We start from the raw sequence: 19,394 nt of genomic DNA on the forward strand, positions 1-19,394 counted from the left end.
ACCTAAACCTATTCTATTATATCGACACCTTTGTATATAGTAAATATAATGTAAGATCTCCAGCATTCCCATGATCCTACAGAGGAGAAGCGATTTGGAGAATGGATAGATAATGTAAGACTACATGCTACACGAATACATGTATAATATATAGGCCACATATAGCATATAGTACTAGCACTATATATAATATATAGTATAAAGTAGTCCTACACTTCACACAAAGCTGAAATGGCAGACATCACGTGTCCAAATATTAATTTAGTATTTAATATTAAGTATAAATATGTAATCGTTCAGTAATCATTTATATTTAGCAGTGTAATATAGGCTAGTTAATGCATTACTAATTAATTAATTACTGTAATTGAATCACTTTATCCCTTGAAAAAGTATCCTATGGGATTCCTCTTAATTTTTCTGTAATTTAAAGTTACTTCTGATGTAATTGCATTAAAAACTGTATAGATAGACTATAGAACAATATAAAACAATAGTGGATTTTTTTAAAGTACAGTAATCTAATTATACCGTTAAAGATTAGTACCTAGTAATTAATTACTTTTTTAAAGTAATTTAGCCAACACTGTAAGTTATAGGCCTAGGTTTAGCCTAACAAATACTGCATTAGTCAGCGTGTATGGCAGAGAGTGTTAATCCTGTTCTATAGTGCCATCTAGTGGTAAAATGAGGCGAACTCGGAATGCACTTAAATAATAAATGCATATATTCATTTGGTTAAAGAAATGCGTTGTTACCAAGAGTGTATTTACGCATTTGCTAATACAACTGGATTAAAACGTCTTCAGGTAGGCCTAATACGTTTGGAATAACCAGTGATTTATTTATTTTTATACATGTAACGCAACTTTTTAACCCCTCTTCATGTTTTGACGGTTTTTAAAGTAAATTATAACAATAACAGTATTTTCCGACGAGGATGGGATTCGAACCCACGCGTGCAGAGCACAATGGATTTACCACTCGGCCACCTCGTCAGGCTCTTTAACCATTTTATTGGTATTCTGGCTGCACTCGATAAAACACATTCGTACATTTTTATTTAATTCTCGAACAAACAAATCTATAAAAAACAATTACACATCAGTTACTAGTTCGAATCCTCTCAAAGTCTCTTCTCTGTTTCTTCTCAGCCATTCCCTTCACTCTCAGTGACAGCATTCATGGCGTGGACTCTCCTTGCCTCTCCTGTTCAATAGCTACAGAAAGAAAGACAGACCGTGAGAAGTGTTTGAAATGACTTAAGATGATACAGTGATTTTATTTTCTAGAGCTAGAGAAAAGTAAGTTAAATAACTCGTTACTGTGAAAACAAAGCAAAAGGAGATTAGGCCTATACATTACTATTTTCCAATCAAATTATGGGAAGTAATAGAGGAAATTACACACCCTACATGACTTATTTACTTCATTTCCCATGCAGGTCTCCTGAACTTAACTAGTGACATTATACATTTTGAACATAAAAACAATATATTAAAAAACAAAACAATGCATTAATCATAACATAGCCGCAATAACATCCTCAGCCATTGTTTCAGGATCAGATACTCACTTTCTTTGGTTGGCAACGGATTCTTCTCTTGGGTCTCGGTTTTCCTGAGTTTAGTTTTATCAAAAGATGTGATTTCCGTCATGTTGGGTTTGTCAGCCATGTTTTTTGGACTATAGACAAAAAAAAATGCAAGTTTTTGTAAATTTACACGAATAAATCCAAGTTCAAACAGAACACAAGTGAACCAAAACATCTTCAATGGAGTTTAGTGAAGGCATCATTTGTCCAATGTCCCATCCATTCTTTTTCATTTTAATTGTGTAAAACTATACAAATTCATTCTATCTATTTAAAAAAATCCAGCTGCTGCTTATATTTAGGAACGTATTCCTTGAAAACCATTGCCAATCGGCACAGTCTGATGTCTGTTGGCCATCCTTTCTTTCTGGGAACTGGGAATGTCACGCCTCTGTCTTTGTTCTGTGCCCTGCTTCTCAGAGTCGGTTCTCTGCTTCTCACTACAAATCTCTAGACATTTTAGACTATATCTCACAGAAAAGAAGTCGAACGAACACAAAGACATCTCTAAAAGCATCCAGAAGTCTTACCGTGATGCAGTGTGTGGACCCGAGAGCTGAATGAGAAAGTATCAGTCTGTGTGTGTGTGTGTGTGTGGGTAGGGTGGATGAAGCAGCAGGTTTTTCCTTATGAGTGTGTATGTGGAGATGAGGAGGGGGTTACACCGCCTGACTGTCCCCAGGGTTATTTGATTGGCTACATCCCCCTTTGTCTTTCTTTTTCCCTCACATAACATGAAATATTCATGAACTTGGAAGGGAGGGGCAGATTTAAGTGTAAATCTGCTGACCTTGCACATGCAGAGGGGTGTAGCAGATTTTATTCAGTTAGGGAAGATACCTAATTATGTGAAAGATTCAGGGAATAGACAACCTAAAAGAAAGAAATAATACAAAATGTGTGCTTATAATGTCTGGTTGTATATATTTTTACTGTCACTTTTGATCAGTTTAATGCGTCCTTGCTGTATAAAAGTATTACGCTAGTCAAGAGGTCACTATATAAACACAGAAAAATATTTGATTTTGTAGTTAGCTAGCTTGTATGATTTGCTTGGTATAATCTTGCGTGACACGCATGTGGGCAAACATAAGGTTTAGTGTGTGCATACATGAAGCAAATGCTTCAGACCACAGAGTGGTGTGTCCCCCGGCTCAGCTGCTGTGTCCCATACACAGAGAGTCATCCAACACCAGACGCATGGTGCCTCAGAGCAGCTGTGTCTGAACTGATCCCTAAAGGGAGGAAGTGACCAGAGATCTATATAAGCTCCACACAGCTGTTCCTGCTCTCCAGTAGGCCAAGAGACAGACCTTCCAGAAGAGAAATCAGATCTCTTTCAGCGTTTTTGTCTGAATTTTTTTTTGTATTTCAAATAGCTAATATTTGGAGCATTCATTTTTTTATGCATTTTGTATACATTATATATAGGCTATACACACACACATTAAGTATTTACATATATGTCAATACAAAATTATTTTTTTATTTGATAAAAAACGATATATTTGAAAAAAGGCTCCATGGGGTAAAAGGCTCCTTTGAATGTATTTTCCTCTAAACCACTAGATGGCACGCAGTACTTTCCAAAACATCCGCTTTTCAAGACACACGTGGCAATTTGGCTGATCCTTGACGTGTTTTTAAAAATGTTGTAGATTAATGTAGCAAATGAGAATTGCTAAAATTATTAAATATATTTTGAGACGAACGTCTTAATGATTTTCAGTTTTGTTTCAAACTATTTAAAGCAACAGTTTTTCAATAATGGAAGAATATGTGAAAGTATGATATTTGGGGTAAAAAACGCATCTGCTGTTGGGACCAAAGGCACAATAACTAACATGATAATAAATAGCCTGTTGACTTTTCCATTTGTTGACATGACATGGTTAGATTCATATTGTAAATATCATATATTAAGTTCGTGTCCACCCTATTATTTATAATGAAACCATCATATTTAAAAGTATAATATTAATCAAATCATATAATAAAATATGATTTAATATTATTACTGTAAATCTAGCTATATAAAATTATTATGGGATCTCATTCAATGCTTTCAGAATCTTTACTTTTTAAAATAAATTTGTTTATGTATTTTTAAAATATATATTTTTATCAACATATTTTATTTTTGCAAACTTTGCTAAAGTGATTATTGTGAATAAGTGTTAACTTAGACATTATTAAAACATTATTTTAAAGTATCAATACTTTCTGCCGTTGCCCCATGCTGGTGAGCCTTTTACCCCATAAAAGGCCCACCTTGCCACCTACATTTATATGATTTTTAAACAAAATAAACCACTTTTATGATTTATTTTTATTTAACAAAATCTGTTGTTCCATAAATGTTCAATACAAACATATTTTTTTCCTGCAATCATACACTATGGGAGTATTGAAAAGCACATTTGTTCTTAAAGGTCCCATGGCATGAAATTTTCATTTTATGAGGTTTTTCAACATTAATATGAGTTCCCCTAGCCTGAATATTGTCCCCAAGTGGATAGAAATGTTGATCTGTGTAAACCCGAGTTCTGGCTGTCTTTCTCTGCCTTTGAGAAAATGACAGGCCAAACTAGCCAATCCTGAAGTCTCCTGGTTTGACGTCCAAGCAGGAACGGTTACCTCCCTTTCCTCCACCCAGAGAATCTGGCACGCCCATGCAAGCGCGAGAGAGATCATGGCTTGTGAACGAGTGAACGCTGGCAGTTTCTCAGTGTTTGGATGTACAAATGAAAACAGAAGTCTTTTTTCAGTTCCTTCTGATCTGTGATCAGTGATTTCTTATGTGTAGCTAATTATTTATTATTCGTGCACACGCTGCGGCTTCTCTCTCCCGACAGAACGGTGTTTTCTATCTTGTGAGTCAGTGTTTTGTACGTCCTTGTCGCGTCTATCTGTTCTACAATGTGCATACAGTCGTTTCTGCTCAACATCAGCAGACTCACATCTTTAGAGATAAACCTTACACACGCCGAGGCTCGGGCTGCACTGGCCGGTCGTCCTTCAACATCCCCGACCCCCAGTACTGCATCTGGCCCACAGCGGAGGCACCAAACGCGGCGCGAGATTAAGCAGAAGGGGGGTAAGCGTGAGGGTATCTGGGCTAGGCTAGCCAGCTATTCCCACAATAAACTGGATTACATTCCATTACTGCGCTGTTGTGTCTTTGTTTGCGCTGTGTACTCAATGCGCGTCACTGACGCTTTTCATATGATAGGAACATATCTAAAAATAATGCTATTATCAACACTTACTCGTAACTCGTTCATCTCGACAGCTGTAATGGTACTTTGCATGTGTTACAAAGTTGGTAATAATGATGAAGACGGACTCGGCGTGACTGGGACTCGTGTTTATTCAGAACTCTCAGATACAAACACAATAAACTCGCGCTGACTGACAGCACTCTCATAACTCAGTAGTTACTATAAATAACTTTGTTAGCAATCGCTGAGCTCAGTCTCTGGTACATTAGTGATGTCCGGTTTGCGAACAATCTTTCTTTTGAACCGGTTCTTTTTAGTGAATCGAATCAGTTCACCAAATCGGACTGAATCGTTCTAAACGGTTCGCGTCTCCAGTCAGCGCTGATCCATAATTTACTAAAGTTACTAACTTTCTGACATAAGTGACAGCCCCTCCGACTAGAAACAGACTAATAACCTGAAGTATATGCTGTAACTAAAACAGTTCACTGAACTGAGACTGACAGAACCGATGTGAAGTGAACTCCGGTCCATCCATCTCTCTGGCAGCAGCTCGTGCCTCATATCAAATGCAAAGATGTCAGCCAATCACAACAGTGGGGGTTTTTACTGAAGTCTCAGCAGACACGCCTCTTGTAACAGGGCCTTCAGCCACAGGGCAAACAGCAGTATAGAAAAAATGCCTTTTATTTCTAAATTATGACATTTTATGATGTAAAAATCATACTAACAATATAAGTACACCTCAGGAAACATTATAAAATAATAGAAAAATGCCATGCCATGGGACCTTTAAGGTGTGCCTTTAGCCCTGTTGTACCCTACTAAAGATGTTTGCCATGAAGAGGTTGAATACATTTTAAGACTGATGAAGTCATTAAAAGTTGCATTTTCAGTTGAATTCGGGGAAACCACTTGAAACATTTGTTGTGTTGAACTAATTAAATTACTTTTGTTTGATTTGTTAATTGCAAACTGCTGAAAGTCTGTAATTTATGTTATTAAAAAAAACCTGTTGAAATATATATATATATACAGATCATGCATAACATTCCTAATATTGTGTACCGCTAGACTCCTGAAGGTGTGCTGTGGTATCTGGCACCAATATGTTAGCAGCAGATCCTTTAAGTCCTGTAAATTGCGAGATGGGGCCTCCATGGATCGGACTTTTTTGCTCAGCACATCCCACAGATGCTCGATTGGATTGAGATCTGGGGAATTTGGAGGCCAAGTCAACACCTCAAACTCGTTGTTGTGCTCCTCAAACCATTCCTGAACCCTTTTATCTTTGTGGCAGGGCACATTATCCTGCTGAAAGAGGCCACAGCCACCAGGGAATACCATTTCCATGAAAGGGGGTACATGGTCTGCAACAATGCTTAGGTAGGTGGTACACGTCAAAGTAACATCCACATGGATGGCAGGACCCAAGCTTTCCCAGCAGAACATTGCCCAAAGCATCACTTGGCCTCCGCCGGTGCCATGTGTTTCCCGATGCACACGTACCCAGCCATCCACGTGATGTAAAAGAAAACTTGATTCCTCAGACCAGGCCACCTTCTTCCATGGCTCTGTGGTCCAGTTCTGATGCTCATGTGCCCACTGTTTGTGCTTTCGGTAGTGGACAGGGGTCAGCATGGGCACACTGACTGGTCTGCGGCTATGCAGCCCCATGCGCAACAAACTGTGATGCACACTGATTCTGACATCTTTCCATCAGAACCAGCATTAACTTCGCTCCCCACGTGCATCAATGAGCCATGGCCGCCCATGACCCTGTCACCGGTTCACCACTGTTCCTTCCTTGGACCACTGCAGACCGGGAACACCCCACAAGAGCTGCAGTTTTGGAGATGCTCTGACCCAGTCGTCTAGCCATCACAATTTGGCCCTTGTCAAACTCGCTCAAACCCTTACGTTTGCCCATTTTTCCTGCTTCTAACACATCAACTTTGAGGACAAAATGTTCACTTGGTGCCTAATATATCCCACTAACAGGTGCCATGATGAAGAGATAATCAGTGTTATTCACTTCACCTCTCAGTGGTCATTATGTTATGCCTGATCTGTGTATGTATATATTAGTTAGTAAGTAAGCTCACAAAAATGTATTTTTCCATTCTCACCACCAGATGGTCCCAGAGGAACACAAATGTAAGTTGCTCTGTGCTCAACTACGCATAAGCTCCACAGCACATTTTCCAGAAATAATGCATTAGAACATGTGGAAAGGATTTAAACTAAAGTGTTTCTCGTTGAAAGTTGAATCTTTGTAAATACAATTGCCCTTTATGATTCAAAGCTCACACACTCTGGCAACGTCTGATATTGAAAGACTAAATCTGAGAAAACTGTCTAGTTGAGCTATCATGTGTTCATGCGTGTGTGTGTGTGTGTGTGTGTGTGTGTGTGTGTGTGTGTGTGTGTGTGTGTTGGGGAGTATGATTTGTTTGTTGTTACACAGCATGTGCATCATCTGTACTGAGATTCTCTTCACTATCCCCAGGTATCATTTACTGTCTATGAAATAGAACCAATTAGTTCAACATGCCTTTGGTTGAAATGACAGGTATAGGGTGAAGCTCTTGGGAAAACAGCCAGTAGAGGGAGACGAGGTGGCCAAATCATTAAGGTGATGGACTGTAATCTATTGTGCTCTGCATATAATTGTTGAGCGTTGCTCACTGGAAATCTCAAGCCTTGCGTTGCACATACAAAATGACCCAAATCACTCCAAGTTTATCATCCTGGATCAACTGAACATGCTTTTCACGTAGCCTACAAGCTAAAATCCTCACAATATAATCTGCTTTGTAGACAGCTGGTCCACTGGCAAATTACTGAATATAGCGACCCGACTGACTTTTAGTCACAATTAAAGAGCTGAATGGAGAAGAGAGAGTTCATTTATAACCTTTGTATAACCCCATAAAAGCCCTGGGGCTGCGTTAAGAGATTTGTCCTCACATTTGCAGAAAAATCGCCCCCCCTTTCTTCTCCTCCTTGCTGCCGCTCGACGTGCCGCAGCTGTGCTCAACAGAGCAAAGCAATGTTCACCCTTTTTAAAGTCCACTTCCCACATGAACCCTGCCTTCACCCCTGCACCTCGTCATCCATACAACCATCGTCATTGAGAGGGTCGTCTGCAGTGCATCTTAAAAGGTGATTTATAAACTCCAATAGCAACTTAATACATCATAAGTCCATTAATCATCCTTCTATAGCAGTCTATAAAAGAAGTGACACATGAAATAATGGTTAATATAACTAACATGGAAACCACCTGCACACGCTAAATGTTGGATCAACTACAGGATAGAAGCTCCACACCTATGATCAGATGGTTTATCCACTGGGGGACTCATTCATCCATTGGTTTGTAAATGCGATTATATTTTCAAGGTCTATCAGAATAGATTGAAGCAAAATGCAAGCTTTTACGTGCATTATGGGAGTTAAAAGTGCTGGTCATCTTCACAGAGTAATAAAAGAGCCGTAGGAATGTATAAAAGATTAAAGTTGGGATGAAACAAGCCAGCCTTGTGTAGCTGACATCAATAAAGAGTGCTAAACAGAAATGAACGTTCACAAACAAAGCAGTGAAACGAATCACCTATTAACTGCCAGCTCTCTGCCTCAAATATTTCAATTGCTTATTTCAGCTAAACCATAAGAAAAACCCTGAATAGGTTTCAGCGCTGGATTGCATTCTGGCACAATTGCTCTGAAACAATTTAATCTCAGTGAGCATTTCATGGACATAAAAATAACCCTGTTTATTTGTGCAACTGTTGTCTAGAGGAATATTCCAGGTTCAAAAGAAGTTAAAGGGACAGTTCATCCAAAAATGATTTACTCTCACTCATGCTGTTTCAGAACTTTCTTCTGTGGAACATACAAGATTATCTTGAAAAATGTTGGTACCATTTTGGCTACCATTGACTTCCACTGTACACTCAAAAAGTTGGGTTGAAAATGGACTAACCCAGCGATTGGGTTGTTTTAAGCAAACATTTTACCCAACCACTGGGTTAAAACGACCCAGTTGCTGGGTTAAAACAACCCAATTGCTGGGTTAGTCCATTTTCAACCCAACTTGGGTTGTTTTTAACCCAGCATTTTTTAGAGTGTATGGAAAAAATTTCCATATTTCGCAAAATATCGTCTTTCTTGTTCTGCAGAAGAAATTCAGTATTGTGGCACAAATGCTGATTACCACAAAAGGTCATTTTGACTTGACCCTCAAAAAGCAAAAAACTGGGTTACAGAGGTACTTACAATGGAAAAGAATGAAAATATAGCTACGATGTAAACAATATGCATGTTGCATGAATTTCTGTGTAAAGTTTTTAAGCTTTTTAAAGCGTCAAAGTGTCCGTTTCATAGCTGTCTTATGGAGGGTCTGAAAGCTCTCAGATTTCATCAAAAAGATCTTCATTTGTGTTCCAAAGATTAACGAAAGTCTTACGGGTTTGGAACGACATAAGGGTGAGCATTTTTGGGTGAACTATCCCTTTAATTTGTACTGAATCTGGAATGGAATAACTTCTGTCGATTTGTACTTCAGTCAGAATTAAAAACTCTCCTGACCTAAACGGCTCAAACTGACCATCTGAAACAGCCAACAGATGCAAATCACAAAACGTTCTGCTGCTTAAACTAATCTAGGGCAGCACTGACGTGCGAGTCAGTCTGCGCCAAAAAGCTTCGTTTAAATCTCAAAAGAGCCAATAGAACATCCATCCTTGGAAACCGTGGAGAGCTTTCATAAGAGCCAGTTGTCATGGCAACTGTGTACTAATGGAAGTCATGACAAAGGGATTGCACACGCCGCCCAGGTCTGACAGAGTCACAGGCAAGCGGCTGTGAAGGACAAAGCGGAGTGGAAATGGTGAAGAGGCTGGTTTCGTGCAAGACTTGTGTGACTGTGTCAAAGGCTGGACGTTGTAACAGTATTGAATATCCAGCTGTGTGCAGATCTGGAGTCCAGTGGCAGAAAGGAGACGAGCAGTCTGAGCGCATGAGAGATCAGAGCCCCAGCATCGCAGGGTGTCTGAAGGTGCGTTCTCTCGCGCTCGGTTACATAAACACGCTGTGGATGTGAAGGAGGTTTACATAAGTGCTGTAGTGCAAAGCTCCATTACAATGCTGCATTGTGCCTGGCATATCACACCATGTTCCCCCTGCTTATGAGACACATCTTGTCTCTCTTCATCTCCTGTCAACTGGAGTAACGGGGGTGATTTGCCTGCAGTAACTCAGACATCTCTTTCCAAACTATGCCTGAAGAGTAAGGCATTTGCTGGGAAACGACTCGTGACTGGCTCACTGGGAGAGAAGCGCTCACCTGTAAATTTCTCCAGGGGTTCAATACGGCACACTGGTCACCGGACTTTTCTTTCTCCCCACAGCAACGTTTTCAATCAGAACATAGTTTATCTCCACACTATAATAGCTAACATCCTACTCTGAAATCTGAATCTGAAAGGGAAGCTTAAAACACAAGAAAGTGCTTTACATGCAGTGGTTCAGCACTTTTTCATTCTGGTGGCCCAATACTTTTTTCATTACTTTACATCAATAATTACTTCTTCTTTTTTTAATTACCAGCGACCCTACATATGACACGTGGTTTGGAAAATGGATGGATATTTTTCACAAAACATATTATTTAGGCTAACTGTACTTCATTTTGTATGAAGCCCTGTTATAGCATCAATTTCCTCCAATGTAACTTACACTGCATTCAAGGGTAACAATTTTGATATTTGGTGCATTTCAATGCAATAAAACCCATGATATTGGTGTTTCTGAACTACAGGAAAATTTGTTACAATAAATGGCCTAATAATAAAAATGGTAACACTTTATTTTACAGTCTCATTGTTCCATATGTTACATGCATTTACTATAGTAATAACTGTCAGGTCGCTGGTTTGATCTGTCCCTCCTCTTGCATGTTCTTTGTTTTTGTTTTGCACGTGTTGGCCGGTCGCAGCTGATCGGGCTGGTCGAGCACGCGCTTACTGTTTCTCATTCTTTTTTGATTAGTGTTCCTTTTTCTACCTTTCAGTTTTCAGTTTTTCTCTTTCATTGCCAGTGTGTTGTGTCTATTCGATTACAGGTTTACTTCAGTTGTTGTGTTTTTTATTTTTTATTATTATTTTTCTTATAGCCTACCAGTGATTCCTGTCTCTGAGTTGCCTCTGTCCTTGCCTGCGCTTAAACAAGGGATCGTCTGCCTGGGTCTGAATCTCTGCCTGTTCTTGTGGACTGTGTAAACTGGCTGCCAGCTTGGATTTTCCCTGTTCCTGTTTATGTGAGCTGTCTTACCTGAGGGATATGTTCATCCGTACATGACCTCTTCCTCTGTGATCTAGCCACCCTGCCCGTGTGGACTTTGATCTTTTGCTGCATGGGAGATTGATTTGACTGTTATTACTCAATAAATTGAGTCACATTTCTGCATTTGAGTCCTTTTCATTGAGATCCCTGACAATAACTATATATTATGCATAATTACATGCAATTAACTCATATAAAACAAGGGTTTACTTAATATTACAAAGTACTTCAATGTGTAACAAAGACCTCTTAAATTAAAGTGTAACCAAAAAAAGTAAGGTGTCCTTGTTACAGTGTAATTGCCCTTTTAAGTACAGAGTAATATGAATTAATATGTACTTTTATAGGGTTATAGGTTTAGGGTTAGTTGCATACCATTATGCATAATTTACTACTACAGAAAGCACATTTAGCACACACTACAAGGATGCTGTAAAATAAATTTTTACCAAAATGTAATCTCATTTCTTTCCTTCAAAAACACTATTTGTATTGTTGACTGTATTCGTCAAGCTCAACCATGCAAATCATACGATCAAACTATTATTTTAACTTTTAAAGTATTTGCAAATGTAAGTTCATCAATAACCATAAACCAAACATTTGGACCCAAATTAGGTAGCTCCTATTTAATAACAGCATTATTACATATGTGCAAATTTGCAACCATGCATTCTGGCATTTTTAAATGTATTTTTCAATTTTATAAATTGTATCTATTTAGTTGGGATGTTTATTCCTAGAAAATTAAACACCTTGTTTCCATGGATCATTTGTTGAAATAGAACTTAAGACCCTATGTGAAAGTTCTTTAGATGTACAAAGAAGGTGCCCTCGTATTACTATGAATGGGAGAAAGTACAACGCACAATATGGCGGAATAAGACCTGCCTTCTAAATAAAAGAGCCAATCGCCAGTTAGTAAAGTCATTGCGTGACTGCAGTCTCGGTGTTATGAGCAAGCGGCAACCTCCCCCAGTTTTGCTTGAAGCCAATACGGAAGTGACTTAAATTGCAATTCATCGACTGGTCGCTAGAGACGGGCTCCAAAAGGGAGCAGGATCTCATTGAGCCCCATGTTAAAATGCCCAACTTTACAGCAGAATAAAACATGTTTGCAACCTGGTACAAAAGGGGTTTTGGTCTATACAACTAATTTTGCCCTTCATGACAACTGTGAAGGGGGTGAATTTTTTTATAACTCATTCGTTTACATTATTGATCAGTTCTGCATAATTACGGCGGTGGCCACTTTGAGTGACAGGTGGATTGCCGTTTGTCTGCTGTCTGTTAGTCATCACGTCAGCTCCAGCGACGTCCCGCGTTTATGCCCATTTTCTGATTTCCGGGAATGATGCGACGCGCTGCCACGATGGCAATGGCCGACTTTACGCTTCAAAACTGCTCTTCAGAATCCTATGAGTGACGTCACGGACACTACGTCCATATTTTTTTTACAGTCTATGGTTATGAGATGCGCGCTTAGGACTGCGCATAAACATTGGCTGGTCCAGCCAGGAAAAAAAAACTAATTGTCATGATTTGAGCGTTTAGAAACAAAATCTATGAGACCGTTGTCAGATTTCATTGGTGATGTCAAATATGAGATTTAATCGTAAGCTTGGTGAACAGCTTTGGAGAATTTGATGTTTCCCAATTCAAAGAGATAGGAGCTGAACTTGCCTGAAAGGGACTTTGTTTAAGGTCATCTATAAGGTCCTTTGGTTGCTCAAACTGCTTTTAGCTGATGCACTAACACAGAGGCATCTGTTCTAAGAAAATACCCACAGGGATAGTGTGTGGCAACATCAGAAACACAAGGTCCCAGGAGTTTTACCTTTGTTTCCCCAGGAGAGCCATGGTCTGTTGGCAAATATGTTCAGGGACTGAGAAAGAGAGAGAAGGAGAGACACCATGATATCCTATACAAATCTCCCTGGAGTTTACATTATTTCACATTTTCCACGGAATAACAACACAAACATTGCCATTATATAAATCCTAGTTGGGTTTGGTTAGATTGGATTAGAATATATGAACTTGCAAGAGTGTTATAACGAGGGCATAAATTAGAGTCATGCAGGAATCTTTTGTTTCGGGAAGCTGCTTTCTGTGCCTTTCAATCCTATTCATAAGCACCGCTGACTTGAAAGATGGCAGGAAAAGGCCACCCTTTTTAAAGAACGATAAAACAAAAGCGTTCAAAAGCACAAATGTGTGACTCACAATAAAGACGCCCACTTCGTAAAGAATCTATGGCTGTTATTATCAAATCAAAATGACTCAGCGTCACAGCTCTCTAGGGGGCCCTACAGGGACAGTGATGAAGAAACATAACAGCCCATCGCTCAATACCTTTCAGCTGCGTTTTTGTGCGATATGCATAATCACTGGTTATAGCATCAGGGTCTTCCGAGAGAAGACAAAGAGAAAGAGCGGAAACTGTGACTGCTAAAACAGATTTTTAACCCCCCGCTCGAAAATCTATCATCCCAAAGTGTCAGTCGTGAACTTCCTGCCACCTACTGCTCCACATTTTTCATCTGACTTCCACAATGAACTATAATATCACAATTCTTTTGAAAAATTACAGGAAGAAGTGTGGGTGTGTGAAATATAGACCTCATATTATATTGTGAAACACGTTGACAGGTGTATGATAAAGCAGCTGTACATCAGTCAACTGCGTGTGGTTGCAGGTGCCGTTCCCACAGAACTCGTCTTTGAGTTTAAAAATGCGAGAGACGTGCCACTTGGGAATGGAAAAGATTGCAGGGTGTCGAGGCACTTGACACGCGTATATGCATCCAAATATGCATATATGTCTGAATTTACAGCATTTATAAAACAGTAGGCAAAAAGTAACAGGATAACCTATTCATCCGGCGAGATCATGAAGTGTGCATCAAATAGAGGCCATGGGAGAAGATCACATGATAATGACAAAATGACTACAAATATGTCCGGATTAGACCTTAGTCAGGTTAGACGCCATGTTGAATTTAACATAGATGAAAACAAGGCTATGAGGTATAGACAGTCTTTACATGGCATGCTGTCGTTTGAATGCTGTGGTTTTCTGGTACTGTCCTGTTGGGCCGATGTGAACAGAAGCAGATGAATCTGGGTTCAGAATGGCTTAGACTCACTCTGCCCTAAATCGCATGTACCCAATTACCAGAACCACCGGAGCCTGACCTCCAGATTACGAGCAATTGGAAGGACATTTTATTGTAATTTGGAATGAGGGAGGCCAATTTAGTGGTATTTTTCGGAAAGCCGCCAGGCTCACTGGTGCCACGGTCCGTCTCTCCCTCCGTAACTGAACATTTTTAGTTTGCTGTCCTTTAATATAGATGCAACTGTTTGTGTTATGCAATGGGGTCCAAAAGTCTGAGGCCAGTAGTCAAAATGCTTCTATTTTGCATTTCTCCTCCTTTAATACAAAAGTGTATTACAAATTATATTATCATCTTAAAGGGTTAGTTCACCCAAAAATGAAAATTCTGTCATTAACTACTTACCCTCACGTCGTTTGTCACCCGTAAGACCTCCGTTCATCTACGGAACACAAATGAAGATATTTTAGTTGAAATCCGATGGCTCAGAAAGGCCTCCATTGGCACAATGCACTTTACACTCTCAAGACCCTTAAAAGGTACTAAAGACGTCGTTACAAAGTCCATCTCACTATAGTGGTTCTACAATAACTTTATGAAGCGACGAGAATAGTTTTTGTGCGCAAAAAAAACTAAATAACGTCTTACTCTATATAGTGATGACCGATTTCAAAACAATGCATCATGAAGCTTCGAAGCGTTATGAATCAGTGAGTCGATTCAGCGGTTTGGATCGCCAAAGTCACGTATTTCAGCAGTTTGACACGCGATCCGAATCATGATTCGACTCACTGATTCATAACGCTTCGAAGCGTCATGATGCCTTGTTTTGAAATCGGTCATTACTATATAAGTCGTTATTTAGGTTTTTTTTGCGCACAAAAACTATTCTCGTCACTTTATAAAGTTATTGTAGAACCACTGTAGTGAGATAGACTTTGTAACGATGTCTTTAGTACCTTTGAGAGTGTAAAGTGCATTGTGCCAATGGAGGCCTTTTTGAGCCATCGGATTTCAACTAAAATATCTTCATTTGTTTTCCGAAGATGAACGGGGGTCTCACGGGTGTCTAACGACATGAGTATAAGTAATTAATGACAGAATTTTCATTTTTGGGTGAACTAACCCTTTAAAAGTGCATGAATTTTAGAATATCTATTGGTATTTTTTGTTTTAATGACAGCAGCAATTCAACTGTATAAACTCCACAAGTTGTGTAAAACCTGATTATCTCCAACATTATCTGAGAAAGATCCAAAGAGCATCTTATGTTTCATTGGAAGCATAAACTGTCTGTAGACATACTGTATGAAAAGGTAATTCTAGACAAAAACTACTAGCGTTTTGACTCCAAGTCATACAGCCATTGATATATTCCCTTATATCCTTCCATACGTGAGCATTTGTTCTTTTGGTTTTGGTTTCATCAAACTGACTTGATGGAGAAACATTGACAAGTCAACCAGGGGGAGTTGCTCAGTAATCCTGTTGTGGAGTGACAGGGGAATTAACTTGGTACCAAACTGGAACATGGTAATATATGTTAAAGAAATTACTCACTTCCATCTACCGTTCACTCTCTGTCATTCTCTCTTTCTCTCTCGCTCACACTATAATTTTGTGCAATGTTCTGATGAAGCCAATACTTGCTGAGCATTTGTTGGGGTACTGTTGGTAACCATTTTTTGCCCTGCAGCTATGGCTACAGACAGAACACACACTGAATAAAGATGTTCCCTCATGCCTGCAGATGGGCTATGATGCACTTCTGAGGAGAGCATATGCTTTGCCTTTGCAGAAGTCTATAGCCCTAGGACTGCAGAAACTCACATGTAGAAATATTTTTTTAAAGGAAATATGTCAATGGCTATATGGATAAACTGGTATTAGTAGTTTTTTTGGAGAGTGGATTTTGCATGGTAAGCCCCGCCCCCATACATACAGGTATATAAGATGGCAGCATGCATCCACTCATTTGATTTTTACTTCGGAGCCGAGTGTTTGCACACAGCGATCACTCTTCCAATCACCATAGCTAAAAGAACACTATGAAGAGGACATCTCTCTTGCTGGAGGAGTCTGTAGTGCATTCAGCTGTTTCGCCAGTTACTGAGTGCACAGTTAATTGCAGCGATTCCCACCTGGGTGCTTCAACGTAAAAGAGCCGCTTTCCCTAAAAGAACAGGCACAGGCAGTGAGCATCTTTTTAAAGATGCATTTCCACCCATGCGGTTGTTTCCTAGCCTCGATTAACAGCCAAAATTGCTTTCTCACATGTCTGGGCCGAGACGGCGTTCGTGGAATAGTCTTCCTGATATTGTTCGAGGTTCAGACTCGCTGTCCCAGTTTAAAACTAGATTAAAGACGCATCTCTTTAGCCAAGCATTTTAGCCGACGCCTGTGATGAGACGACTCGACGCCTGTGAAGAGACGACTCGACGCCTGTGAAGAGACGACTCAACGCCAGCGTTGTTATGGCCTAAAATAATACATGATTGATTAACTTATCCTAACATTTTTCTTTAACATTCTCTTTCTAACATTTTTCAATGTACATTTATGAAATGCACTTTCTGTGAAGCTGCTTTGAAACAATGTGTATTGTGAAAAGCGCTATACAAATAAATTTGAATTGAATTGAATTGAATAGAGTCTCCTCTGCTGTTACCCAGCCCGACTTCTCTGGACAGCACAAGGCTGGTCCACAGTCCCCACAGACCTCCCACTCTTCCAGCGCATTGCGTGCCGTCGATCGGGTCCCTCTCATGGCGTACTCAGCATGTCATTCGGGGGTCCGGCCGAGGACCAGATGTCAGTAGCTGCATCGGAGAGTGGGCTATTGTCATCTGGGGATGAGGACTAGGATGAGCTTCCCCGTTCTGGGATGGTCGCTAAATAACTAAGGAAATATCTATTTGCTAAGCCAACTAATTTGATTCATATTCTTTTGGTTTCTCTGCCCAATATTTTTAAAGATTAAAAATGCTATGAAAATACAGGTATCGGTACTCTGTATTGCCAAGTACTTAAAATTAAAACATCTGTATCGGACTCGTTCTGGAAAAAGTGGTAGCAATGGCACATCCCTATTAATAATATAATATGTTTTGTTTTATTTTATTTGAGTTTAGATACATACATGACATAACACACAAGGATGAATGACATAACCTAAAGTAATACATTGGACTGTGCATTACATATGGGACTGTGCAATACATTATACATTGACATACACACATGGGATTGTGCAAATACTTTGTACTGCTATTTATTTTCTATTTTCTTGAGGCTATGTTGAGTGTGTTGTGTGTTATCTTTACTCAGGGTTTTATATTGTGCTTGATGGAGTTGCACTTGAATTTCGTTGTACAAATATGCAATGACAATAAAGGCATTCAATTTCCTGCCAAACCGGACTGTCTGCTTAAAAAATAAATCATAATTGGAGGTACACCAAATTGAGCAAGAACACAGTTTTATGTACTATATTTTGTTCATTTTTACCCAAACTAACGTCCACAGTGCACTTTAAATATCAGTTCTCTTTATTTGGAACTCCTTAATTCAGTTCTTTTTCATTTGGGGATTAGACCATATCCTCCTTCTTAGTTTTAGGCACCAGCCTGTCTCGTTTTTTAGCATACTAACTTGGTACTGTGATTAATATACAAACAGGATAGTGATGCCTCTTCACAGTTCTGTCAACAAAAAAATGTTTGTTTAGCCCCTCCCTCCTTGTACACCTATCTCAAATAATTTTCCATTATGTGCTGTTAATCCGGTTGTGCCTTTTGAAATGCTCTGTATTTGCGTGTACGACCATATATTATTTTCAGCAGAGATGAATGTGGGCCATTTGGCACTGTATTGATTGTGTGATTAAGGTAATGAAAATAAATGGCTCTGTTGGAGCACAGAAGACTATTTCTCACAGATTTACCGAGCGTCTGCAAAGTAGAAGCCATTTTGTTTAGACAATATTTGGATGAGTCATTAAAGTTGTAGGCACCAATTCCAGTACAGAGTACACGCTGCCATTCTTCTTTTTTATTGCATTTTCGTGGCTGGGTTAACTATAATAATCTGAAATCATAAGGTTTACAAAGGGAAGTCTAGACATTTTTCATCAACATTCTCACAGATCAATGATGAGGGGGTCAGCAGCAATTACATATTGTACTCCGAAAGGACAGTCGTTGAATTTGCCAATTACTCCGTGAGCAATTTCAGTGGAATGAAAATGCTATGTTGCTTCTTTATTCAGCTTGAACAACAACCAAAAAATGACACAGAAAGTCCATTTTGGTCTTGATGCAGAGCTACACGTGTGTTTGCACATATGAGCAGCACCTTACAGGCAGTATTCTTGCAACAAATCTGCACACTGACTTTTTCTTCCAACCGTGCTTTGAGAGGATCAACTTTGATGGTATAAATGGACTGCGGTGAAATAACTGAGTCATACTGAAAGCTGTGGAAAAGGCTTCTCAGAAATATTTTCAGAGGCATAGATTAAGTGGAGCCATTTTGATCTCGCTTCCCGAACAGTATGCTCCCAGTGAGATATGAATAAAGGAGGAGGAACAATCAGAATGTTGCATTTAATTTGTCATCTGCAGGCTTGTGGGTGAGGCTGTACTCATAAAATGATGCACAAGTAGGTCTATATCTGAGCTCTCTAATTTCTTTTCAAAAATATTTATTCATGCTTCTGCTCCATAGATTATTTTGTTTGCATTTGATTAGGACAAAATACCACCTGTCTGACTGGAGATAACCAGATGGCTTGTGAACTTTTAAATGGATAATAGCTCAGGAAACCATAAAAATGTTTGGATTGGATTGTAAAAAAAAAAAAAAAAAAAAAACCGCCATCATACTATATTGTAGCATAATAGTGTTTCGTTTTGAAGTCACTATTTGTAGTGATTATAGTTCCTTTTGGCATTAACCTCCAAAATAGTAATTTAAGTATATAAGGAATTGTTATTTTAATGTTTATATTAAATTATAATAATAAGCCCTTTAATAGGTTCTGTTTTTTTTCACATTTTTATTGTTATTCACTAACTTATTTATTTATGAAGAGAATGTTGAACAGAGACCGTG

At 39.1% G+C, this 19,394-nt stretch overlaps 1 protein-coding gene across 1 annotated transcript; it reads right to left on the bottom strand.

Moving 5' to 3' along the window:
• Positions 1-1,182: 1,182 nt before the first annotated feature.
• tmsb (thymosin, beta) lies at positions 1,183-1,676 on the bottom strand (the record flags this gene model as incomplete). Its single annotated transcript, XM_079835103.1, has 2 exons — positions 1,183-1,220; positions 1,577-1,676. The coding sequence occupies 2 exons, from the start codon at positions 1,674-1,676 to the stop codon at positions 1,183-1,185; spliced, it is 138 nt and encodes a 45-aa protein (XP_079691229.1).
• Between the last annotated feature and the right edge of the window lie 17,718 nt (positions 1,677-19,394).

Source organism: Gobio gobio, assembly GCF_949357685.1.
Source record: "Gobio gobio genome assembly, chromosome: 14".
Lineage (NCBI taxonomy): Eukaryota > Metazoa > Chordata > Actinopteri > Cypriniformes > Gobionidae > Gobio > Gobio gobio.